The sequence below is a fragment of the Rhinatrema bivittatum genome, chromosome 7 (assembly GCF_901001135.1).
Source record: "Rhinatrema bivittatum chromosome 7, aRhiBiv1.1, whole genome shotgun sequence".
Lineage (NCBI taxonomy): Eukaryota > Metazoa > Chordata > Amphibia > Gymnophiona > Rhinatrematidae > Rhinatrema > Rhinatrema bivittatum.
This window is the reverse complement of record NC_042621.1, coordinates 213372129-213398514: the sequence shown is the minus strand read 5'-3', so window position 1 is coordinate 213398514 and position 26386 is coordinate 213372129. Positions and strand designations below refer to the sequence as shown.

Below are 26386 nucleotides of genomic sequence, written 5' to 3'. Positions count from 1 at the left end.
GTGTACTGTTTCAGATACCTCCTGAAGTGGAGCAATAAAGCATGTGATGCAAATAAAGAAGAAGAAGAGAAAGACAGAGACACAGAACAACAAAAGACCAGATGGAGAGAGAGATCAGAAGGGGTAAAATAGGATGGCGAGGGACCAGAAAGAGATGCAAACAGAAGAAACAGCAAGGGACCCAAGAGAGATGCAGACAGACATGGAGTGGTGAGGGACCTGAGAGAGATGCAGGATGCAGCGGAACAGCGATTGACCAGAGATAGATGCAGACAGAACAGTGAGGGGCCAGAGAGACATGCAGGGGCCAGAGAGACATGCAGGATACAATAGAATGGTGAGGGACCAGAGAGAGAGATGCAGGATGCAGCAGGGATGCAACACAGTGATCAAAACCTCTAGGTGGCAGTGCAGAGGGAGCCCTGCTGGGCTAGAGATCATGTAGATCGCAGAAACAGTGTGAACATGGTGTGTGTGTGTATGTGTGTATGTGTATATATATATATATATATATATATATATATATATATATATACATACAAACACACACAGGCTAGGAGAAGGGGAGAGAGTAATACAGCTAAGATTGTTATCTTTTGAAAGAACATGCTGGAGAGCCATATTAATTGCAAACTTTAGTAGCACAGTTTGAACTTGGTAACATATAGAATGGGTCATTGGCAACTAGCCAGCAGCAGTAAAGCAGATAATCTTGATTTGCTGTCCTGCACAAGTGCCCAAAGGTGTGAGCAAGCCAGTCAGTGTGCCCTTCGTTGCAATGGCCACCTGGTCTCGGGACAGAAAGTATTTGGGGTTTTTTTTTTTTTAAAGAGTTTTAGTTCCATTTTAAAAAGAAACATAGACAACCAGTCTAATTATATGCTTGAGCATATAATGTGCTGCAAACAGACATAATATAGCAAGGATGAGATATATATTTAATTAACTTTTTACTAAGTTTGCCTATAAGTTGTATCCTTCAAGGAGTTACCTTAACTGGCAAGAGCACATAGTACAGGAAAATATTACTTCAATTAAGTTTCTGCTAAACTTGCAGAGAAGATTACTTTGATGTAAGGTTATGATTTAAAGGGGAATGTAAGAAAACATTTGTAGTTCTAAAATTTCCAGAAAAGGTAAAATTAAATTATAATAGCAATATTCTTTCAATGTTAAAAACAAAATAAATGAAGGAAGCTTTCCTGCAAAAACCCCCCAAAAACACATTTTCACCTCTGGGTTATATATTGGGAGTCATTCATTTCATTTACAGAGCTAATTACTGTCTCCTTTCAGTAACACTGGATAGGCAGGTTAATCACCACCTGTGGAAGCAATAGGTTGAGATTAAGCAATTCTCAGATATGATGAAGGAATGTTAATGTGGTAAGGCTCACAATATGCATTAAGAATGAATGCATGAGATTGGAAACTGCTCTTTGCCATATAATAGTGAGACCAGAGTAATGCAGTGGGGCAAAATAAACACATATCTGTTCTAGCGCTGTAGTAAACTGGCTTGCAAATTGCATTTGGACATGCTGAACAGATGCAAAAAGTAAGAAACCAACTTCAGTGTAAAATGGTATAGAAGAAGTTTAAGACAATTTGAGCTGGTCATTTCAGGGACATGTAAACAAGATGAAGTCATGGAGTTTAACATCTTAATGGGTGGGGGTCAGACATTAGGTCTGCAGAGCTAATGATGAAAGGAAGGGTTCAAAACAAAAGAGCAAGTAACTACTTGTGAGGTGATAAATCTGGAGCCAAGAGGCCCACATGCTAGTAATCAGGGCAACATATTGAAGGAATGCCTCAGGTTGTTAGAGACACAAGAAGAGATAAGGATGGAATGATGAAAGATTGGAAACTGTATTTCACATGCATTGCATAACCCTTTTCTTTGAAGAGGCACCATCCTTCAGGGCACACAATAGTATTTTTATATATCTATGGGGCTGACTTTGCTGGCACTTGTCTCCTCCTGTTGGTTGTAACCCAGGGGTGAGTCCTTTCTGTGGGGGAAAGCTAGTGCTTGTGGCTCAGGCAGTGAGGTGCTTCCTTTATCAGTGTGTATCTGTTTATCTGAAGAGCTGGGTGTTCAAAGTAAAATAGTTTACTATTGTTTCAAAATTGTAATTATGTCCAACTTGTAAAAATAACTGAAAGCACAGTTGGATGCATCTTTGCTCTGTGTATGCTGACCGACTCAGGTTCCAGGGAAATTTCCTAACACTCCTCCACTGAGTGTATAACGGCCCCAGTCTCTGTGAAATCCTTGTCGGTGTGGGATCCCCTTAAAGCATGAAATAATCCTACCTGAGCTCCCAGTACAGACCTGCTACCCAGCCTGTACCTGTGTCCCGGGGGTGAAAGATCCTGTGGAGGGTCTTCAGTTCTGTTCTTCTTTCTCCCTTCTTCCACGTTGCTCCCTTTCTTGGACCTTCCAGAAGAAAAGGTCTAGGCTGACAGAGATCAGGCACACTGCCCAATCTCTACAGGAGAGGAGAGGTGACAAAAAAATGCTTCCTCTCAACAAAAAGTTAAATTTCCTTACTAAAATATTCAAAACCTTCAGCCCTGAATCCAGACCTGTCCAGGCAGAAAACTGGAACAGATTCTGAGCATTAAGTCAAAAGGAAGAAGAAGATGCAGAATTAGACTTCGGCAGATTTGCATCTGGTCCCCCATTGGTGAATTTCACTAGTATGCAGAGCCTTTCCTTCCATGTGAAAAGGAAGCCTCACAAGATTGTTGGAAGAACTGCTGCTCATGGACAGTGGTATACTGTGTGTTTCTATATATATATATATATATATATATATATATATATATATATATAAACTTATCTATGGGTACTAAGTAAATATCTAGATGGTACTAAGAGAAAGGCTGGTGCATTGTGTGTGTGTGTTTATAGATAGATAGATAAATATAGATATAAGAGGGTTTAGAAGTGGTGTGAATGAGGAATGATTGACTAGAATGATTGATCAATATATGTGTGTGTTCTAGTGCCAATTTTATCTTTTGAATAGTTTTGATATTCTTTGGCATTGTGTAATAAAGCTTGCAACATTAAGCATCTTTCAAAGTGGTGATACTTACCTATTTTAGGGTTCTCTGATGGATATACCATTTTAGGTACCCACATTTTTATTTAAAGCCTAGATTCAATATACTATATATTATAAAATAGATGTATATGTAATGCATGTATTCCTACTTAGTTAATATCTTTGGCCTGCAAGGGTTAAATCTGTTTTTTTTTCAGAGTTGGGATATCCAATTAGCTACAATTGGGGGATAGGGAGTAAAGCAGTCTTTTTCAAAGTCAGGCACAGGCAATCACAAGTGTGGACCTTTTGCAACAACGGCGAGGATCTCATCACAGCAGCAACGGGGAGGGGGGCAGCTCACCAGCCAAAAAAAGGAAGATGACTAAACATAAACAAAGGGGCGCACAGGTGCTATTAGACAGATAGGGGGCAGCTGGTGGGCATTATTAGCATTAGTCTAATTCAAACGAATGTACTCAGACCTCAAATATTGGGTGGCTGGGGAAGGTGGAAGCACAATGTTAAATTTGTATTTATTTATTTTAAAGCGAATTCATCATCCTAAGCCAAAATATAATAAAGGACTCGGGCCAGGAATCCGGCTGCCGGAGGGATATGGTGGAACAAATGAAAAGTAGAGACAGCCCTGTGCAGGCGTCCCGTGCTCCGAACATCTTGCACGTGCAGCTCGACGAGGGGCAGAAAAGCTGGCTGACCCTAACAATAAAGGGAAATGTCTCCTCAGCAGTGAGGTCTGCATTGCTATAGGTGCCGGGGTTTAGAGACTCCGGTTCAGTTCATTTAAAGCTGTGGTCTGTTATATTCCATTGTTATCCATGTGCTGCTTATTACAACGGATTTGTTAGGTTGTGTTTGGTTTAATACATTCTGGATGCAGAGCTTAATCGGGGGGTTAGGACGGGTGTGAGGTTCCCGTGTTAAGAGTGAATTTAGTGCAGGAGACGCAACACTTGTCAGCAAATAAAATAAGGCAGGTGGGGGAAAGGAAAAGAAGAATGCAACAAGCCTCAACACCACTCACCTCTCCGAGAAGGAAAGCAACCCCCCCGAAAGGGAAGAGCCAGGCACCCACAAGCAGATAAGCGCTCAGCTGTACTACTGTGTCCTGCGAGTGCCACGGTGCGAGCATTACAGCATCCTGCACACGCCCCCTTCCTCCTCGCTCCCTCTCGCTCTTTTCACAGTCCTAGCTTGACGCAGGCAGATCGAAATCAGCCTTAACCAGCCCGCTTGCCCGTATCCCGCTGCTGAGGGGGGCTTCGCTTTTGAGATTATGCACCTAGATCACCCCTAGCACCAGCCTCGCATCCTGGCAAACAACCCCCCCGTCACACCCCCTCCCCAGCAGCAGGACAGACGCTTCGGCCGGACTACACCAGGGGGGGAGGGGGAGGGGAGGGGGGGCCGGGCAGGTCCGTCGGAGAGGAAATTGGCAAAGTTGGCGAAAGTAGGAGGCGGCGGCGGCGGCGACTCGGGGGGAAAGTTGCTCGGCGCAGGGCAGAAGAGGAGGCAGAAGGGAGCAGGAAGAGCAGCGGTGGCGGCGGTGGCGGTGGCAGTGGCAGTGGCAGCAGCCCCCGGCATGGGCACCTTGCGGGATTTACAGTACGCGCTGCAGGAGAAGATCGAGGAGCTGAGGCAGAGGGACGCCCTCATCGACGAGCTGGAGCTGGAGCTGGATCAGAAGGACGAGCTGATTCAGAAGCTGCAGAACGAGCTGGACAAGTATCGCTCGGTGATCCGGCCGGCCACCCAGCAGGCTCAGAAACAGAGCTCGGGCACCCTGCAGGGGGAGAGGACCAAGAGGCAGGCAATTTCAGCCGAGCCCACCGCTTTTGACATCCAGGATCTCAGCCATGTCACCCTTCCCTTCTACCCCAAGAGCCCACAGTAAGCAGCAGGGTTTAAGCGTTGTGTACACATAAGCGTCCTGTCTTTGCTAGTTGAATGGTCTCTGTATTGTCTGTCCATCCACTTGTGTAGACGACTGCCTGCACCTTCTGCTTTCCATTTCTGTCCTCATCCTCAGAAATATTTCTAACTAACACTTCTGTTGGGCTGTTGTACACATTTTTCCAAACCACAGTAACTGCACACATCTATTTCCTCTGTGTTTTTGTCCAGTGTCAAGGTATGTGAACCTAAACCGACTTTTTTATTTCAATTGTTAGTAAACGATTAAACGCAGACCCTCTCCTTTATACTGCGGTAAAATTGCTCTCTCCCCCCCCCCCCCCTTGAAAGAAATTCCCCAAAGGCTGTTCATGAAATGTTTTGAAATGTGCTACATGTTCAATGTGTTTTACTTATGTGCTTTGTCCTCTGGATTGCTACACACTGCTCGAGATGGCAGGTCTGATCTAGTCGACTCTGTATTATTTACAGTCATAACGTGCAAATGATCTACCAGCTATTGTTTTTTATTTTTTTTTGGGGGGGGGGGAGGGAGGAGGAGTGTTCTCCCCTTAATCTAATGCCATAGGATATCAAGAAGCCCTATTCGCTCTGCAGTTTTATTTTTGCTTGTTATTGAATTTGACAACTGTGGGTTTTTGCCTCTGTGATTCAGCCTGCTAATGATACCAGCCCAGTAGCTCAGACAGGTTACAGGTTTTCAGAATCCTTAACGATATTAAAAACAAGTGGGGAGCACCGTCTGATATTATGTGAGTCAGAAACTGGTAAGTGACAGCCCTCTGGCTAGTTCATAATTCCAAGGCGACTCATTTTGGACGCAGGGGCTTTGGATGGCACTGTAGTGTGCTTAGGAAAAGAGCGAGGGGAAACAAGAAAAAGCAGTGCATATGGAACTATCTGAAAAATCCCCACCCGGCATATGTTGTCACTGGCTGTCTTATTGCAAAGGCTCTGTAGTTTTTGATTTGGGGCTGGAATATTAAGCAGGAAAGTAGATGTCTCAGGTCAGTCAGGGAAGTACTCACTGCTCTGACACTGACGTGTTCTGCAGCACTAAAAAGGCAAACAAAAGTCATAAAAGCCAAAGGAAGAAGATTCAGACTGAGCAAATGCCCAGTCTCTTAGTAGCCCACTTGTTTTAAATGTGTCATGGCATTAAATAATTTCAGAGAGACGGAGGGATTTCTAGTGCCTGCCTGCTACACTTCATCAGTTTCTTCAAAGAACTGATTTGCAACAGGGGCTTTATCGAACATGTTGCAATATTATGTCTCTTTAAAACTTTAGTAAGTTTGAGTAAATCACTAGATTTGTACGGTGCCTTTCAGCCTTAGATCGTGGGAAAACTAACCTCTCCAGAAGAAATACTGGGTGGATGATATTCAGGGATTCTCATTTTCACACTGTTTTCTCCTCTTTTTTTGCTTGCTGGAGAACGGAGTCTATCACTGGGGTTTGAACTGATATATTTCCTGGTTTATAGCCCACTTCTCTAACCACTAGTCTACTCCTACATTCCATTGGTTTTTATTATAGCAAGAATAAACATGATATTTTCCTGGGAAATTGCATCATTTTTCCACTGACATCTCCCATTTTTGTTCTTGTTGTAATAAATACTGATAAATTACTGGGTAATTTAAAATAAAAACTGAAAAAAGGTTTCTAATCATAGCTAATATCATCCATATGATTCTATAATAAATAATCATGTATCTGCAGTAGTAACTATACCTTAATGTGTGTGTGTTATATTGCAATATGCAGCAGTGTCAAACAACATTTTGGGGCAGAGTACCAAAAAAATCCCACTTCTGTGTAGGTGATGTTGATGTACTGGACGAACAAAGCAGAGGGAAAGGGATGCTGTACATGACTAAAGATTGTATGGTTAATAATTGGACAATGTTTGCTTTATTGTTTTTTTCCCCTCATGATAAATACTATATTTTCAAAGTGCAACATTTTAAAAAGTAAAACACACTCATGAATCAGAGCTGTCACTTCCTCAGTTCTGTGCTACCAGTATACCTGGCTGGTCTCTCCACGTTAAACACACTGCCCCTGATTTCTCCTGTCACCGCAAGATAACACTGAGCTCTGAGCCCTGTTCCCTCTCCCCTGCCACTACTATGTTTGCCCTCCTGTGAGGCCTCCCAATGTCATTCTTCCTTAGTTCTCAACAATATAAGCTTGGTCCAGCTCTGCCAGTGTGTACCTGTCCATGACTTCTCTTGGGTTGGTCTTACAGCTTCTTCTGCCCCTTTCCCTGCAGACGAGTAAGTGAGCACCTTGAGGCTGGGGTATCTTGTGTCAGGGAGGAGAGATAACCCTAAGGGAAGTGGAGGAGTGAAGGCAACACCATAGTATATGCCAAAGACCCAACCAGATTGTGCCTGCTTTGATTAAAGGTGCTGCAGATACCAGCTGTCTGGAACACTTAGAATGCAGGGAGGGGCTGAGGCATCATATTTACAAGTGCATAGTATAGGCAGAAGAAGGTGCTGTGTCCAGAGTGGAGACCCCTCTCCCCAGCCAGGAAACTAACAGGCTAGGGGTCTAGTATCAGTCTCTGTCACAGGCTGGGGGAGGGGGGGGGAGGTTCTCATTAAAGTCTCTCACTCTTGTCTCTATCTGGAATGTCATGGCAATCTCTCAGCCTGGGGAAGTTTTGTGGCAGTCTCTCTGTCAGGCTATGCAGTCTCATGACTGACTCAAAATTCAAGAAACTTTATTGTCACAATGATTTGTATCTGTGTTACCAAAGCAATACAATCTTCCTCTCTCTCTCTCACGCTTGCCACCTGCATTACTGTTGTATGTAGGATTGAAGTGTTCTTTTTAAGGGGGTATCAAGACAGGCTTAGCATGGCATATCAGTTATGGAAATGTGCTACCTGCCTAGGCTTGGGGTTGATCCAGATGTGTGTCTGTCCTTTAATCATTTCCTAGTTGCTGGAAGTGAGGGTGGCCTTCTGGAAGGCTTCTTGCTGCTGACATTGGGTAGGGTTAGGTCAAGGTCATGTCTTCCTAAGGGAGTGCAATCAACCAAAGTCTTTGACTTTGAGACCCTTCCCTTTGCCAGTGTCCCCTCTCCCCTTCGGTTGAGCAGTTGGGTGCTAATCCCTGGTATATAGCAGCAGTTTGCTGCAGAGTAAATTGGCTTATCCACATGCAGCTTGTTAAGAAATAAAAACAGTTTGGCTTTGGCATTCCATGGGGCATTCCAAGTTAAAGTTACTTTGCTTACTTTTCCTCCAAAGGTGTGGAAAAATTAAAAGACAAATGTACTTGCTAAAATAACGTGTATTGATTTTGGAGTACACTTAAAGGTATTTGTTGCTTTTTCAATTAGATGGAAATCACTGCCTGTTTAATGTTCTGTTTAATCATTTGACAAGTTTAAATGTATTTGTCTTATCTTCAGCTCTCAAATTTAGATCACTGAGCGCTCAAACTCTGATTTTTTTTAGCCAGGGGTTACATTTTTTTTTCACTATTTTTGCATGCTCAAATGAGTCTTAAGCTGATGGCCTGATGGATCTCATTAAATCAAAAACAGTCAATAGTTTGTGGCTGGCATACTTCTTATGGTATTTAGCAGCACTAAAACTAACTTAGGGCATGATTCACTAAGCATTTTTCCTATAGAACCAGAATGGGTGAAAAAACCATAAATCAGGCCCTTAGTGATAAATGTTAGCACAGTCACATTCATAGAGCATAAAAATAGTGAGTATTGAGAGGATTAGCCACTACTCAGCCACTTGCAAACATGCAGTAAGTTAACCAAGGTTGGGAGGTATAGTTAAAATATCAAGTCAACACACTATTGTGCTTCCTTGCCTCTCCCCTCACCAACACATTTTTCCCCACTACAACAAAACATTTTCCTTTGTAAAAACCACAGATACTGGACCCTCCTCCTTGTGTCTGTCCCTCAACCTCCGAAGTCTGGAACTTCCTCTGGGGGTGAATAGCAGGAGAAGATTTTCCATCTGCTGCTGGCTTGGTGATCTTTAGAGCAATAGTGCTACTCTCTAGTGCGTTGCACTTTGCTCCACACATGTTCTGAGTACACCATGTTACAGATTGGGACGGCTTCTGGGGAGAAGTGTGTGTGTGTGTGTGTGCGGGGGGGGGGGGTGCGGTGAGAGGGAAGGGCTATTTACCTTCATCTTCTCCTGCTCTCCATCCTGCTCACGCTGGGCCCACCAGCTCATCTGATATTTTCTCCTACACTAACCAGCCCAAATTATCAGGGCTGATTAGCACAGGGATATGGGCAAATTCTGCATTGAGTTCACTTAGAGACTCCCATGTTAAATCAGAATTGATTGAATGAGCTTGTTTCTTTCCAACCTCCCAGCAAGTTAGTACATATGGCCCTTAGTGACTAGTGAATGGAGGGAGGGAGTCTCTGGTTGCAGCATTACTTGTAAGAAATGGGTGCCCCTGCCATACAGAAGAGCTCTTCTTTCCCTGTGGCCATTGTAAGCAGGGCATTTCTGTAGTTTATGACACGTGGGCTGCAATTTCAGTCTGATATTGCATGTGCTTTCCAGTTGAAAAGCCATTGGAGGCGTTCTATTTTTCATGTCAGTGGAAACAAAAGCACAGATTGAAGCAGAATAAACAAGAAACAAAGGCTCTTTTTTGACTTCTGCTGGCGTAGGAGTGGTTGGAACCCGTAATAGCTAGAATAGTAGGTTTGAAGTGAAATAGCATGCATTGAACTGCAGTAGGGTGATACTGGTTATATTGTCCTTGGTTTTACAAAACAGAGATAATCAAGCACTCATGTGGAAAGTGGCTATTATCTCACGTGGTGTTGCCCTACACGAGTGTCTGCAAATAGCTTGGAAATACTACAAAATGTAGATTAATATAAACAACAAAATAGCAGATACAATTAAAAAAATAACATGCTTGAAAAATAACATTTGCAGGCATGGCATATGAATTACAATATTATTAAAAACAAGCCCTTGGATAAGAAAAGTAATGGAATTGCACTTTTGAGAGTTTGAGCCGTTTTGCAGATAAAAGACATAGGAAGGTGCAGCACAGATGAAGCTATTACAGATGTAGAAATATTCACTTTATTTCTAATTCACTCATGCCATCCCAAATGTCGTGCACCCATTTTTCATTCAGAAAGTCAAGGCCTCAGAAAGCACCTGGGTTCCCCCGTGGCAGCATAAGGTAAGGGGAGGGGAAATTATCTGAGAGGACTGACCTTAGAGAAATCTTAAGAATGAGCCGCTCAGGTTGAGGAGTGATCCAAACCAAGCGGAAAAACCCTGGCATGAGAAGAATCCACCCGTGTCATTGAAAGTCTTCATTTTGATTAGTGTTTACAGGTCAGCAGTGAAGCAGAAGATTGCCAAACCTTCCACTCAGGAAACTTATTTATGGAAACACAGGAACCATTGCTCTGCATTTTGTAACCTTGCATCTCTGTGTTCTCAGTTCGTTCGTTTCTGATCCATAACCTCTGGAACATGGTCACAGCCTTTTGACAAACTCATTGATTTTATTATGCAAGAGCGGATAAGCTTTCTTAGCCCAACTGGCCCTACTTTCAGGTTTCTTCCCATTACTTCTTGTGGTTTTTGGGTTTTTTTTTTCTAATATGATTTTGATTTCCTGATCGAAAAGGGCAAAGGAAAACAGTGCATGTTTCTGTTGTTGCTGTTGGCTGGTTCTGAGGCATGGACATATTTCTCCTGTCTGTCTAGCAATGGAGGCTTAGTATGGTCTCCTAGCAACCAGAGTCTAACACAGGACGGCAGGAATGCTGCTCTCTCAGGCATGGACTAAGCACATTCCTCTCCCCTCCCTCCCTCCTTCCCACCCCATTTCTTTTATTTCTCTTTTCCCTTCTTTCCTCTTTATCCTCTTGCCTTTCTCTTTCCTGCATCCTTACTTTTTCTCTGCTGTTAAGAAAAATCACTCCTCCTCCTCCTTTATTTTTCAATTTCATTTTTTCCAGCTCTCTTTTCTCCTGCAGTCTCCCACTGTTTTGACAAGAGTGTGGAAAGTTTTTAAGTGCTATTGTAGGAGGAGATGGGTAAGAAGATGGGCAATAAAGAGAAACTATTAATCGTCACCCCTTCTCCTGTCCTCCCATTTCTGTAATGTCCTTCTCTTCCAAGCTGCCCACATACGGTTCCTAATAATATTTCTCCAAACCACCTCCTCTTTTTTTATGCAATAAAAATGTGTTTCAAAAAGGCTTTTGTTATGAATTCAGCTGCTGCTTCTTTAAATTTCCATTATCCGATTGTGACTTGATTTGTATGCTGCAGGGTCTGGACTAGTCTGCATACAGGATCTCCAGAGACTGCTATGGACAGTGCTTTGGAACAAAAGGCATGTCATTCCTGACTAAAACACCACCAATCAAAGTGAAAAATAGCCATTTAATAAAGAATGAAACTAAGATTAGCCACATCAAGGCACATCTGCCTTTTGTCGTGTTGTTTACGAAAGGCAGTCAGTGCAGTCATCCTAAAATAATAAAGTAATGGAACATTTTCTGAGTGATTCAAGTTGCTTCTTCTGCCTGCAAAGGTGCTGTACCTGACTGGCATGAGACAGACATGACTAGGTTAGAGTAAATCAGTGAATGTAAGGTTTTCTTAGATCTGCAAGCACTCACATTAGGAGTGAAGTTGTATGCTCTGTAATCTAATCAAGACATATATACATACAGTGAAATGTATTTATTATGAAAAGGATTAAAAGCAATAAGGCTGTAAGCAGGATAATCAGGGGTTAAAATTTAAAAGCAATCTCAATAAGGATTTTTAGACTAGATTTGAATAAGGCAATACCTTATTTACCAGACATGATATCCAGCTATAGCTGCCATACATGGAACTTCTGGATACAAAAGATGCAGAACTTCTAAGATGTAGAACCTTCAACTTTGTGATGTGACTTCCCCGCAGAAGATATCCTCTGTGCTGATGATGCAGAGACAGACCCTGGAGGAGGAAATCCAGTTATCACACAACCGCAACATCTAGTGGCTAAATTAAGTTCCATTTAGCATTTTGTGGCTCAGCGTGGCACACATGCCAGATGGTGAGGTATCACACATGCAAATTGGTGGCTTCTTCTCATCTTAATGCATCATTACTAAATCAGATTATAGTAGCTGCTTAACTGTGTTAAAGACATCTTTGTATTGGCTTGTCCACTTCCACAATGTTTGCTTATCCAAAATGTGATGAAGAGGCTTGGCAATAGATTTCTGAAAATCCAGGCCACAATGATGTGAATTGAGAAGTTCCAGGAAAGCTTGCAACTCCTGCTTGGAAAGAAGTGAAGAAGCTCTGTGGATGACGCTGGCTTGTTCATTTGTTGGATGAAGACATTATTCATCAACGTGAAAACTCAAAAACTGTGTCAGATAGTAAAATTAAACCCCAAACCCTCCACATTTTTACATCATTAGCTATAAACCAGTTCAGAAAGCATAAAATGTCTCTCAAAATTTTCACCTAGCTTAACGTTTGATTTAGTTATAATCAATATATTATCCAAATATAGAAAGGCTCTTCCTTGCAGCTTAACTTCTAAATGCTCATCAGACTTCACACAGCTGTAGACAATGTAAACTGCAGCACTTTAATGATGATGTTGATCCCTCTTGTTGAATAGAAATCACTGGAGAATTTCATTTGGCCAAAGTGAGAAATCAGCTGAAGCAATGCAACAAAATCATCTTAAGGTTTCTCTATGGGTGATGCTGTAAACACCGGTGAACATGTAATTGCATATGTAGTGGACTCCAAAATGCACAGCAGAACAACTTTCTTTTGCATTTCATCCATTAAAATTTTCTCTGAGCTTTAGAAAGTAAGATGCTTAGCTTACACATCCCATCTTATGTTAATTTACATTTCTAGATTGATTTCCTAGGCTTCTACTAAAGTGCAACCCAAATCAGTTTACAAAGAAAAGAAAAGTACAATAATAACAAACATACATTAATACATCAAGAAACTAATGCATCAGTAAAATACATTGATAGAAAACAGTTAATGCATAAAAAATACAATGTTTTGTAGTTTGATGGGTCAAACTCTTCAACATGACTCAATGATGCCATCTTGAAAAATGAATACATCAATTAATTTGAGGAAAAAAAGACTTAAATGTTATCATTAAAATGGTGCCAGTCCCTTAGTTGAGGTACTCCTTAGATAGTAGTTCACTTATAGGTTAATTATCTTATATTACATTACATTATATTTTGCATTTTATACTGTCTTACTCAAATATAAACCTCAAGTGATTTATATCACAGATAAAAATACAATAGTCAGTACAAAATGGTCCCTAATGTAAGACTAGCCCTATCCCACACTCTCAGTTTTCAGTTTCTTCCTTCTCTTGGGGCAAGGATGGGATGGCTGAGGGAGCGGTAGGGATAGTTGAGCTGAAAAATTGTATAGAGGGGGCAGTATGGTCTTTTCCTGCTGTCATAGTTCTGTTTCCCTTGCTGCTGACACATGAACTGATGGGACAGTTCTCTATTTCATCACCCAATGTAAGTGAGGTGATATAGAGGATAAACACATTTATTTGGTGGCTAAGGCTGTGCATACTGCTTACACAGGCTGGAGCATAGCAAAGATAGCATCTCACAGCCCATGAATCACAGTTCTTTTGGGAATCTCCCAGACGGTTTACGCCTTTCTCCTGCCTTCTGACTGCAATCCCAAGTATTTGGATCCAATGGGGTCTTGAACACAGGGGGTTCCAATTGGTGTAGTCCCGACCACGGCTTTCATTTTTGTAGCAGCTGCAGCAAGGGGACTGAGTGCAATGCTCACAGTCTCCCCATGGTTCCTGGCTCCTGTTTAGTGGGGACCTACAAGAGGAGGAGGCAGGACAGCAGGGGAACTTTGAGTACATACACTTGCCCCTGTGCCATCGAGGCACTATCACAGGAAGAAGGGAAGTCATCTGCCTCCTGCAGCTCCAGTGTTTGAGTCTCAGTTGACTCGGATGGGTTGGGGCTACAGTCCAGTCATTGCTGGAGGGGAAAAAAGGTATGGGGAGGGAGAGTGAAATAGCCAGGAAGAGGAAAGAATAAGAGAGAGGGAGGTGAGGGGAGCCAGAGAGGGGGAGATGGATGAGGGGATAAACCTATGCAGAAACCCCACTGAGGGAGAGATGGATATTTGAGAAGGGGTAATGGAGATGATAGGGAGCCGCAGATATAATGTGGAGTCCTCGCTTGATTGAGTGGCAGATGATGGGGCTTTGCCTTTTACTATAATATGGAAAAGAGAACTTGGAAAATGAGTTAGGAGAAAATAGACAAGATGAAAGCTTTGAAGAGACTGAGACCATTGCAATTACAACCACCACTCTCCCATAAAAAGAATACTAAACAAAGATAGAAAAAAGCATTTTATTTTAGAATACTGATTTTTGGAATATGATACTGTTCTAGTACCAGTTTGGCTCCTGGAGTAAACTGGATTCTTACAGATTTTGATAGGTTTTATTGAATCAACATAAGAATTATCCAAAGTTGTATAAGATTTTTTTAAAATCCAGTAAGTCCCTACTTCAGATATCATATCATGTCTGAGGCAGAGGCTTTTGGATAGGACTTTTAAGCCAATAAAAGGTATGAAAACCTGTGAAGAAATACATGATTTCAATGTGACTTTAAATTATTGTATGTCTATGTACAATGTATTCTTTATTGTAAGCAGTGATGTCGTAGGGGGTTAAATACTTTAAAAGAAACCCCCTCTTACCAGACTAAACTTGAACCTAGGGCCTGCGTCTGCCCAGTTGAGATTTCCCTGGCCTAGCTGGGGCCTTCGCAGACACTTCCGACCACCATTCCTGGCCCCAAAAACGAATCTGGCCCAGCTAGGGTCATGCCAGGCCCCTCCCCCAATTTAAATGTACCTGAGCTGAGGAGCTACCGCCCCTGGCCCCCCACTTATTCATTTCCTGGGTCCTGAGTGAAAAAGCGCAGGAACATTTCCCATTTACTCCTGCCCTGGTCCCATTCCTTTAAAAATGGTGCCGCTATCTAAAAGATGGTGCAGAAATGATGGTTTTGATTTTTAGGCTGGTGTGTGGAGTCAGAGGGGCCCAGGGTTGTTCAAGTTTGGCTTGGGGAGGCCCTGCTGAGCAGACCCTGATCCCTGGTTCACATTTTGCTTGGCAAAAGAGTGTTTCAGGGCGGTGGGAAGCCACCTTTTTCTTAATCAGTTTGTTTGTTTTTATTTTTTTCATGTTTAATGGATTTTTTAATTTGGCAAACCAACTAATCCAAAAAAAAAATACACATTAAACAAACTGAAAAACATAAAAATAAATCCAATGAAATGGAAAAACAAAACAAAACAAAAAATTGAGGGCTGCACATCACTACTTTACATTTGCAACTAAAATTCTATTTGGGTGATTTCATTATTATTTTTTTTTTGGGGGGGTTGGGGGGGAGTTAGTATAGGGGGAAGTGACTTGCTAGCTGGTTCCTGCCCTTCCTCCCTCAGTCTCTCTGAAGTCACTTTTGCAAAATTAGGCTGTCTGAAGTGTGCACTCAGGTAGAATACACTTGGCTGCCACTCAATGACTGGAGTCTGCCTTTGTATCTAAAACTGAAAACATTAGAGAAAGAACCAGTCAGCCCCATTTCTGGCACTGCAGGAGGTGCTCTTTGCTTGGTATTTCCTGCTCTTTTCTCACTACTATGTATGCATTCTACTCTATATTCTTTATTTTCTGCTTTGCATAAGTTATGGAATGGGTTGTATGGTGAGAAAATAGGGAAATATTAATGTGCCAGATCAGCACCCCCTGGTTTGAAGAAAGACTACTGGGTTTTAGTATATACAAGAGTTAAAAAGGGGTTTGTGCTTCCACATTACACTTTCCAGCACCCTCATTCTGTAATTTGTTCTGGCACCCCTGCTGCTTTGTACACTGCTTAGTACCCTTGCTCTGTGCTCTCTGCCCTCTGCTCTGTGCTTTTTCTTTGGGGGCCTCTGCTCTGCTTTCTGCTTTGAGCTCTGTCTGCAGGCAGCTGAAGTCTTCCACAGATATTTTGCCCTTTTAAGGCAAATTGTTAGGGCTGAATCTTGGGAGAGAGCTGGGTAGTGAATTTCAAGAGTTTGAATTTTAAAAAAGTAAATAAAAAAAAATAATAATTCTTGATAAACAAACCCTCCAGATGTGTTGATTCATTGCAAAAGCCCATACAAAAACATCCGCAGGTCATTTTTAAAACTGATGGGATTAAACATTCAGCAGAGAAGAAGGGCTGGGAGGGAGGAGGAAGAGTGAACATGGAAAAAAAGCATTTAGCGACTCTCAAACTAAACTTTACATTCCAGGGTACGAATAAATAAGCAGGACAAGTCATGAATGCCAGTTTATGTGTGCTCTTTGCTTGAGTTCCTTGATAAATGGTTAGACATTACTGATTATTTCTGATAGGGCTGTTTAAATTTGTAATTTAATCATTATTTCCTAGGGCTTAGATCAGTAAAAAAGAACCCTTTATACAGATTGTGAAATAAAACATTTAATATAATTGCAAATACTGTTGATGAAAATAAGTTTCTCATGATCACTGTCAGTGACACAGTGTTTTGTTTTTTCATCTAAAATATGACAATTTTCAGTAGACAAGCAACACATAAAGCAAAGTAGATGTATTATGGATGCCCTGATGAATGAGGATATTAATTAGAAATAGAAATTAATCATAGGGGCAAATATACAGTTTTCATAATAGATTTCCCTTCATGTCCCAGGTTTGATTATACCGCCTAAATGCCAGAAGTAAAAGGGAATGACTTGTCAAAACATTCCTATTAAAATCAGATTTTAATGTTTTAGTCTTAACATTTATGTGATGTCTTAGACAAATGATTTTAAGGGCTGAAGAGTTTATAGGACTGGTAAATCTACTGAGGACAACTTTAAACTAGGATCATTGGGGATAGGTGAACAAAATCCTAAGGTAAGTAAAACATTGACTATTTGTGTAAAAATGAGAAAAAAAGGGCAACATCTAGAAAGCTATGTACACTAATGCTCATAGTATGGTAAATAAAGTCCCAGATCTAGAATCAATAATGGAAGAAAATGAATTAGATGTAGTGGCTGGCTGTCATGGAGATGTGGGACATGGAAAACCATAACTAAGATAGAATTATACTGGGCTGCAATCTATTCAGAAAGGACCGGGTAAGAAGGAAGGGAGGAGGCATGGGTTTATATGTAAAAAATAATAGTAAAGCATAGAACTGCAGGGCTTATGAAGTAAGGAGGAGGCACTGTGGGTTAATCTGGAAAGAAGGAATGGAACATCTATTAATATTGGTGTAATAAACATACCTCTATCACACACAGAAGAAATGGATAGAGATTTAAAGGAGGATATTCACAAAACTGCTTTTAAAGGTGAGGAGTTATTGCTAGGAGATTTCAGTCTGCTAGATGCTGACTGGAACATTCCAGCTGCAGTGTCTTCTAGCAGCAGGTCGATTCTAGATTCTCTGCAGGGAGAACTGTTCTGTCAACTGGTAAAAGAACCCATCCGGGAGAGGGCGATACTGGACCTGGTGATTACCAACAGGGATAGTATCTTTGATGTTGTAGTGGATGATCTTCTGGGATCCAATGATCACCGGATGGTGTGGTTCAGTATCAGAGCACAGGTAATGAAGGTTCATTCTAAAGTAAGGGTCCTAGACTTCAGAAAACATACTTTGGGGCCAATGCAATATGGTGCACTGAGCCGAGCACACTGTTAACGTGCAGTTGGATGCGGTTAGAATAGGCGCTAATCAATCCCCTAATGCAATAAGGGATTAGCGCCTATTCAACACGCGTCTAACGTGGAGTGAATGTAATAGCGCTCATCACATGCAAATGCATGTGAATGAAACTATTAGGCATTCCCGCCCGATGCAAAAAGAAAAATGTGCGTCTCCGACACACAATTAACTGTCATCTAATAACGCCCTGAATCAATGTATAAATCATGTTAACCCCGTCTATTTGATAGATAAGGGGACTATGGCACAGAATATCTAACAGACAGCCAGATTGCCAAAAGTACCAACTGACACACACTAGTCACAGACACTTTACTGTGTGAAAGACCATCATAATAGGCTTCATCATGCAGTGGATAACACTTTAGTGCCTTATTTTTAATCATAGGTCTGATGAATATCTATTTTTTGCTATTTTTTTCAAATATATGCTGTGTAAATTTTCAACTTAACTTGATATGAACGCTTGTCTTTGTCCCAAACATCTATGAAGCCTTGCATTCTCAACACGCCCGGCATGGGTCCATGTTTCGAACAAAACAGTTCTTTTTCAAGTCTCTTTTTCAATTCTTTGATCGTTTTCAGGAGAGAACGTGGGAACCGCCATGTTAAATGTGGGAACGCCATGTTTAACGTGACCCCCTAATCTGAATATTGCATGGCGCCCCCCTTTGGGGGGCCATGCATGCGTTAAGAGAGCGGGCGCTGGACTGTTCAGCGCCCGCTTTCTACGCACCTTTATTGCATCAGCCCTTTGTAAAAATAGAGGAGTATCTCAAGGAGTCATAGCTGGATGGGAAAAATCTATGGGGAAATAGAAGAGCAACGGGCAAAACTAAAAGGAGCAACTAAATGTTTTTGTTAGTAAAGTAAAGAAAGGAAAAGGTTGCTATGGTTTTCTAAAGAAGTAGCTTAAAAGGTAAGTGAAAAAAGGTTAGTTTTCATAAACTACAAGATATAACAGAAAGAGGAAAGAAGGGCAATAATATCTGGAAAAGCTAAGAGAAGCTGGAAAAGTAGTCAGGAATGCAAATATTCAAATAGAAGAAAAAAATAGCAAATATGGTAAAATGAGCTCAAAGACCTTTTTTTTTTTTTTTTTAGATATCTTAGACATAGAAGAAGAAGGGCAAAGGTGGCATTGTGAGACTTTGAGGTGAAGGAAGAGGGGACATACTTTAAATTATGGAAGGAAGAGGAGCAAGGCCACATAAACAAGCACAAATAAGACTGGAAGTGAGGTAAACCTGAATAGTTTTTCAGAAATTTGTGTTTATGAGAATCTAACTAAACTTATAGATAAGGCAATGGGGCCAGATGGGATATATTTGGGGTTGTAAGGGAACATAGAGAAATAGTAAGGGAACTTAGAGAAGTTTTGGGCAGCTTTGCTGGCTGACCTTTTCATATGCTTCTTTAGAGTCAAGAGTAGTTCCAGAAAATTGGAGATGAGCAGATGTGGTTCCTATTCCTAAAAGTGGAACAAGGAGAAGGCTGGGAATTACAGATTGGTTAGTCTTACTTCTGTGGAGAGCAACTAATGGAATCACTGCTATAAACAGAGGATAGTGCAGTTTCTGGAATCCAAGGATGCAAGATTTGAGGCAGCATAGTTTTATCAGAGGTAGGTCTTGTTAGATGAATCTTATCAATTCTTTCATTGGATAATCAGAGAGTTGGATCAGGGAGAGAGCGCTAGATGTATTGCACTTGGATTTCAGTTAAGACCTTTCCATGGGTTCACATAGGCAAACTTTACAATAAATTTAAGTGCCCTTGGTATGGGCCCTAGAATGACTGACTGGGTTAAAAATGTGGTTAAGCTGGAGGTGAAACAAGGGTAGTGGTAAATGGAATTCTCACCAAGGAGGTGGTTGCTACTAGTGATGAGACTCAAGGATTGGGCCTTAGACTGGTTCTATTCAATATTTCATGAGTGACCTTGCAGAAGAATTGCTGGGAGAAGGTTTGTCTTTTTGCTGATATTAGCAAATCTGCAACAGGGGTAGACAGCTAGGAAGGTGTGGAGAATTAAAGAGGGATCTAGTGAAGCTTGATGTAGTCTAGGGTCTGCAGCTAAGATTTAATGCTAAACAATAAGAGTTATATATTTAGGCTGCAAAACCCAAAGGAGAGATACAGTATTGGGGTTAAGAACATAAGAAATTGCCCATGCTGGGTCAGACCAAGGGTCCATCAAGCCCAGCATCCTGTTTTTCAACAGAGGCCAAACGAGGCCACAAGAACCTGGCAATTACCCAAACCACTAAGAACATCCCCATGCCACTGATGCAATTAATAGCAGTGGCTATTCCCTAAGTAAAATTGATTAATAGCCATTAATGGACTTCTCCTCAAGAACTTATCCAAACCTTTTTTTTTGAACCCAGCTACACTAACTGCACTAACCACATCCTCTGGCCATACATTCCAGAGCTTTATTGTGCATTGTGTGAAAAGAATTTTCTCCGATTAGTTCTTAAAATGTGTTACTTGCTAACTTCAAGGAATGGCTCCCTAGTCCTTCTAATATTCGAAAGTGTAAATAACGATTCACATCTACTCGTTTCAAGACCCTCTCATGATCTTAAAGACCCTCTATCATATCCCCCCTCAGCCATCTCTTCTCCAAGCTGAACAGCCCCAACCTCTTCAGCCTTTCCCCATAGGGGAGCTGTTCCATCCCCTTTATCATTTTGGTTGCCCTTCTCTGTACCTTCTCCGTCTCAACTATATCTTTTTTTGAGATGCGGCAACCAGAATTGTACACAGTATTCAAGGTGCGGTCTCACCATGGAGCGATATAGAGGCATTATGACATTTTCCGTTTTATTAACCATTCCTTTCCTAATAATTCCTAACATTCTGTATGCTTTTTTGACTGCTGCAGCACACTGAGCTGATGATTTTAAAGTATTATCCACTATGATGCCTAGATCTTTTTCCTGGGTGGTAGTTCCTAATATGGAACCTAACATCGTGTAACTACAGCAAGGGTTATTTTTCCCTATGTGCAACACCTTACACTTGTCCACATTAAATTTCATCTGCCATTTGGATGCCCAATCTTCCAGTCTTGCAAGGTCCTCCTGTAATGTATCACAATCCGCTTGTGATTTAACTACTCCTGAATAATTTTTGTATCATCCGTAAATTTGATAACCTCACTTGTCGTATTCCTTCAAATCATTTATATATATATATTATATATATATATAATATATAAACACTGGTCCAAGTACAGATCCCTGAGGCACTCCACTGTTTACCCTTTTCCACTGAGAAAATTGACCATTTAATCCTACTTTCTGTTTCCTGTCTTTTAACCAGTTTGTTATCCATGAAAGGACATCGCCTCCCTATCCCATGACTTTTTAGTTTTCTTAGAAGCCTCTCATGAGGGACTTACATCTACCAGTTCACCTTTATCCACATGTTTATTTACCCCTTCAAAAAAAATGAAGTAGATTTGTTAGCCAAGATTTCCTTGGGTAAATCCTGTTGACTGTTTTCCATTAACCATTTCTTTCTATATTGCTCTACGATTTTGATCTTGAGAATAGTTTCCACCAGTTTTCCCGGCACTGAAGGTCAGGCTCACTGGTCATATAATTACCCGGATTGCCCCGGTGCCTTTTTTAATATTGTAGTTACATTGGCCACCCTCCAGTCTTCAGGTACAATGGATGATTTTAATGATAGGTTACAAATTTATCTAATAGAACAGAAATTTCATTTTTTAGTTCCTTCAGTACCATAGGATGCATACCATCCTAGGGTACTGGCCACTTTTTAGTTTGTCAATCTGGCCTACTACATCTTCCAGGTTCACAGTGATTTCGTTCAGTTCATCTGACTCATCACCCCTGAAAACCATCTCAGGAACTGGTATCTCCCCCAACATCCTCATTAGTAAACATGGAAGCAAAAGAATTCATTTAGTCTTTCTGCAATGGCCTTATCTTCCCTAAGAGCCCCTTTAACCCCTCGGTCATCTAATGGTCCAACCGACTCCCTCACAGGTTTCTTGGATATATTTTAAAAAGTTTTTATTATGAGTTTTTGCCTCTATGGCCAACTTCATTTCAAATTCTCTCTTCACCTATCTTATCAATGTTTTACACTTAACTTGGCAATGCTTATGTTTTATCCTATTTTCTTCAGATGGATCCTTCTTCCAATTTTTGAAGGATGTTTTTTTGGCTAAAATAGCCTCCTTCACCTCACCTTTAAACTATGACGGAAATCATTTTGCCTTCCTTCAACCTTTCTTAATGTGTGGAATACATATGGACTGCGCCTCTAGGATTGTATTTTTAAACAATGTCCATGCCTGTTGAACACTTTTACCTTTGCAGCTGCACCTTTCAGTTTTTTTCTATTTCCTCATTTTATCAAAGTTTCCCTATTGAAAGTTTAGAGTTAGAGCTGCAGATTTACTTATAGTCCCCCTTCCAGTTATTAGTTTAAATTTTGTTCATGTTATGATCACTGTTGCCAAGTGGCCCCACCACTGTTACCTCTCTCACCAAATCCTGCGTTCCACTAAGAATTAAATCTAAAATAGCTCCCTCTCATGTTAGTTCCTGAACCAATTGCTCCATGAAGCAGTCATTTATTACATCCAGGAACTTTATGTCTCTAGCAAGTCCTGATGTTACATTTACCCAGTCAATATTGGGGTAATTGAAATCTCCCATTATTATTGCACTGCCAAATTGGTTAGCTTCCCTGATTTCTCTTAGCATTTCATCATCTGTCTCATCATTTTGTCCAGGTGGACGGTAGTATACACCTATCACTATTCCCTTCCCTAACACACATGGGATTTCTACCCATATAGATTCTACTGAGCATTTAGTCTCTTGTATGATCTTTATCCTGTTGGATTCTATACCCTCCCAGACATAAAGTGCCACACCCCCACCAAGTTGATCCTCCCTATCATTGCGATATAATTTGTACCCTGTTATAGCACTGTCCCATTGGTTATCCTCCTTCCACCAAGTCTCTGTGATGCCAATTATGTCAATCTCATCATTTGCTGCTATACACTCTAACTCTCCCATCTTACTTCTTAAACTTCTGGCATTGGCATACAGACATTTCAAAGTGTGTTTTGTATTTGTATTAACAATCTGCTTTTCCATTGTTAGGGATAATTTGGAAATCATTAGCTTCGGTGATTTTTTACATATAGGCATATGGACTATGTTTGCTTTTAATGGAACCTCTCTATTGGGATGCCCTAACTCTCCTGTTTCATTAGTATCCTTCAAGGATACATTTCTCCGAACCATGCACTGCTGAGGGACTGTCGGCTTTCTCCCTTGTTCTAGTTTAAAAGCTGCTCTATCTCCTTTTTGAAAGTTAGTGCCAGCAGCTTGGTTCCACTCTGGTTAAGGTGGAGCCCATCCTTTCAGAAAAGTCTCCCTTTTCCCCAAAGGTTTCCTCAGTTCCTTACAAAGCTGAATCCCTCTTCCCTGCACCATCGTCTCATCCACGCATTGAAACTCTGGAGCTCTGCCTGCCTCTGAGGACCTGCAGGTGGAACAGGAAGCATTTCAGAGAATGAAAATTGAAATTTTTCTAAGCATGAAAGAAGAGCAGGATCTGGGGGTGATTGTATCTGATAATTTTAAGGTAGATAAAGGAATGGCAAAAGACAGAAAGATGCTTGGCTGTATAGGGAGAGGAATGGTCAGCAGCAAAAGGGAGGTGATATTGCCCGGTATAGGTCCCTGGTGAGACCTCATTTAGAATACCATGTACAGTTCTGGAGACTGTACCTTCAAAAGAATATAAACCAGTTGGAGTTGGTCCAGAGGTGGCTACTGAAATGGTTAGGTGTGGTCTTCATTCTAAAGCATATGGGAATAGACTTGGGGGTAGATTTTCAGAGGGTTACGTGCATACGTTATGTGCATAACCCCCGAAAACCTACCCCAAACCCCCCCTGCACGTGCCGAGCCTATCTTGCATAAGCTTCCGGCGCGCACAAAACCCCGGGATGCGCGTAAGTCCCGGGGCTTTCTTCGGGGGGGACGTGTCGCAACGGCAAGTCATCGGGGGCATGTCGGGGGGGGGCGTGACGCAGCTGGCGCATCATCCGGGGGCAGGGCCACGGGCATGGTTCCGGCCCGGGAGCATTCCGGGGGCGTGGTCGCGGCCTCCGGACCAGCCCCTGGACCGGAACATAGCACGCCGGTAGCTGGCCCGGCACGCGCAAGTTACGCCTGCCTCGAGCAGGCGTAACTTTCGCGACAAAGGTGTGTGGGGGGGGTGTAGATAGGGCCGGGGGTGGGTTAGGTAGGGGAAAGGAGGGGAAGGAGGGGGGAGGCCGAAGGCTCAGCGCGTCTTGTGCAGGCTGCCAATTTTGGGCAGCCTTGCGCGCGCCGACCCTGGATTTTAATGGCTACGCGCGTATCTATTGAAATCCCATGTACTCTTGTTCGCGCCTGGTGCGCGAACAAAAATACGCGTGTGCGCAACTTTATAAATCTACCCCTTAATGATCTGAACATGTATACCCTAGAGCAGAAGTTCCCAAAACTGTCCTAGGGGGACCCCCAGCCAGTCAGGCTTTCAGGATCTCCACAATGAATATTCATGAGATAAAATTAGAATGCATGTCATGCAAATTTCATCTCATGCATATTCATGTGGAGATCCTGAAAACTTGACTGGCTGGGGGGGTCCTCTAGGACATGTTAGGAAACCACTGCCCTAGAGGAAAGGTGAAATAGGGGAGATATGATAGAGATATTTAAATAACTCCAAGGTTTCTATGCACAGGAGGTGAGTCTCTTTCAATGGAAAGGAGACTCTAGAATGAGGGTTCATGGGATGAGGGTGAAAGTGGGTAGACTCAGGAGTAAACCTAGGAAATGTTTTTTTATAGAGAGGTTAGTGGATGCATGGAATGGCCTCTCAATGGAGTTGGTGGAGATAAAAACAGTATCTGAATTCAAGAAAGCATGAGATAAAAAGAGGGGATCTCTGAGGAAGTGATGGGAATTGTAACACTGAATTAGTTGGAGGGATGAGCAGACTAGATAGTCTTTTTCTGCCATCACATTTCTCTTCCTGTGGTTGCTTGCAATGGAAACTGTGGACAGTACAGTTCCAGAGCTCTCAGATTTCCAGCCCTGAAACTCCTCTGCTGAGCAATCCGTACGTCTTCCAGAACTGTGTTGAGGATCACAATTTCTGAATTATTGTATTAAACTGGAAAGTAATAAAGAAACTGTATTTAAATGAAAACCATAGCCTTTGTTTACTTTAAGATATTTCTAAAACATACACAGCAAGCAGTAATACCTTCTATTAATAATTTGTACTGCTACATGATTCGTTTAGAAATTCCTGTTTCTACTTTAGAATTGCCTTGAACCCCTGGAAGCAGCAGTGTTTGGAACAGTATCATAAATTGCCATATATGGAATGGGAGTTGATTGGTTCACGCAATGTATATGTCAAAGTCAATGTGTACCCATCTAATCCAGAAATTGTGAAATGATTTGGGACTTATTAATCATGAGGTCTTCCATTACTTCAAGGGAACTCATTAAAGAATTTCAAACATCATCACTGAATAGTACATTTTAAATTGGTGCTGTCAGTGCTGTGCACACTCTTTGTGGCTACCTTTGAAACGCTGTAAGTGCACAGAGGGCAGGGTACAGATTTTGTAAATTAAATAAAGATGTGCAGCCTAATTGATGGGGGAGCAGTGGTATAGTGCGTAGAGCACTGGACTGGATTCAAGGTCTTCTCTGCCATTGGCTTTATGTGATCTTGGGAAGATCATGTTATGTGACCTATTGCCAGGGGCCCCAGGTATCTTGTGATTCTGTGGCTGCAGTAAAGGCTACAATATCTGGCCCATCTCATGGAATTAGTTGGTCACTACAAAATTGTTTCAGGAGACGAGAGGCTGAATTGGGGATATGGCTGGCCTGTGGGGGTTTGTGTCTCTTCTTCTCCCTCCCCCTTCCCAGTGCTGATTGGGCTGATGGCAGGAGGAGTAGGCAAGTAGCAGCAGCACCTCGGACCACATTCTCCTCCTCTATGCCTGAAGCCCGACTCCTGTTTCATGCGATTCAAACAGCAGGTGGAACCCCCTTGGCAGTGGAGGAGGACACTGCCCACACTGCTGCCACTATTTCCTTCTACTGTTAGTGCAATCAGCAGAGAAGAGGGGAGGGGGATTAAAGGGCTAAAAGGGGGTGGAGTCAAGGGATCATGGTGTGTGTATGTGTGTGTGTGTATGAGAGAGGGGCTGGGGAGATCAGGGTATGTGTGAATGTATATGTGTAAGAGGAATCAGAATGTGCGTGTGTGTGTGTGTGAAAGAGGAGCTAGCAGCTGGGGTGTGTATGAAAGAGGGGGTGTGTTTGTGTGTGAAAGAAGGACTTGGGTTTTGTGTGTGAGTGAGAGAGAGAGAGAGAAACTGGATGGGATGGTAGGTGTTTAAAGGAGAGGTTAGGGAAAGGTGGGGTGTTTGGATTGGCACTTGGGCTGAGAAGATGAGAGAGAGAATACCTGATGGGTAGAGGA

General features: G+C 42.0%; 1 protein-coding gene across 2 annotated transcripts in view; it reads left to right on the top strand.

Annotated features, from left to right (window-relative positions):
• PRKG1 (protein kinase cGMP-dependent 1) overlaps positions 1 to 26386 on the top strand; it is a 2212673-nt gene that overhangs the window by 289779 nt on the left and 1896508 nt on the right. Inside the window, exon 1 of one of the 2 annotated variants that reach the window (XM_029609780.1) lies at positions 4265 to 4967. The exons of the other annotated variant lie outside the window; for it this stretch is intronic. Within the exon in view, the coding sequence (XP_029465640.1) occupies positions 4660 to 4967 (308 nt within the window). The 5' untranslated portion in view covers positions 4265 to 4659. Of the gene's footprint in view, positions 1 to 4264; positions 4968 to 26386 lie in introns of those variants that run through there. 2 annotated transcript variants of the gene reach the window in all.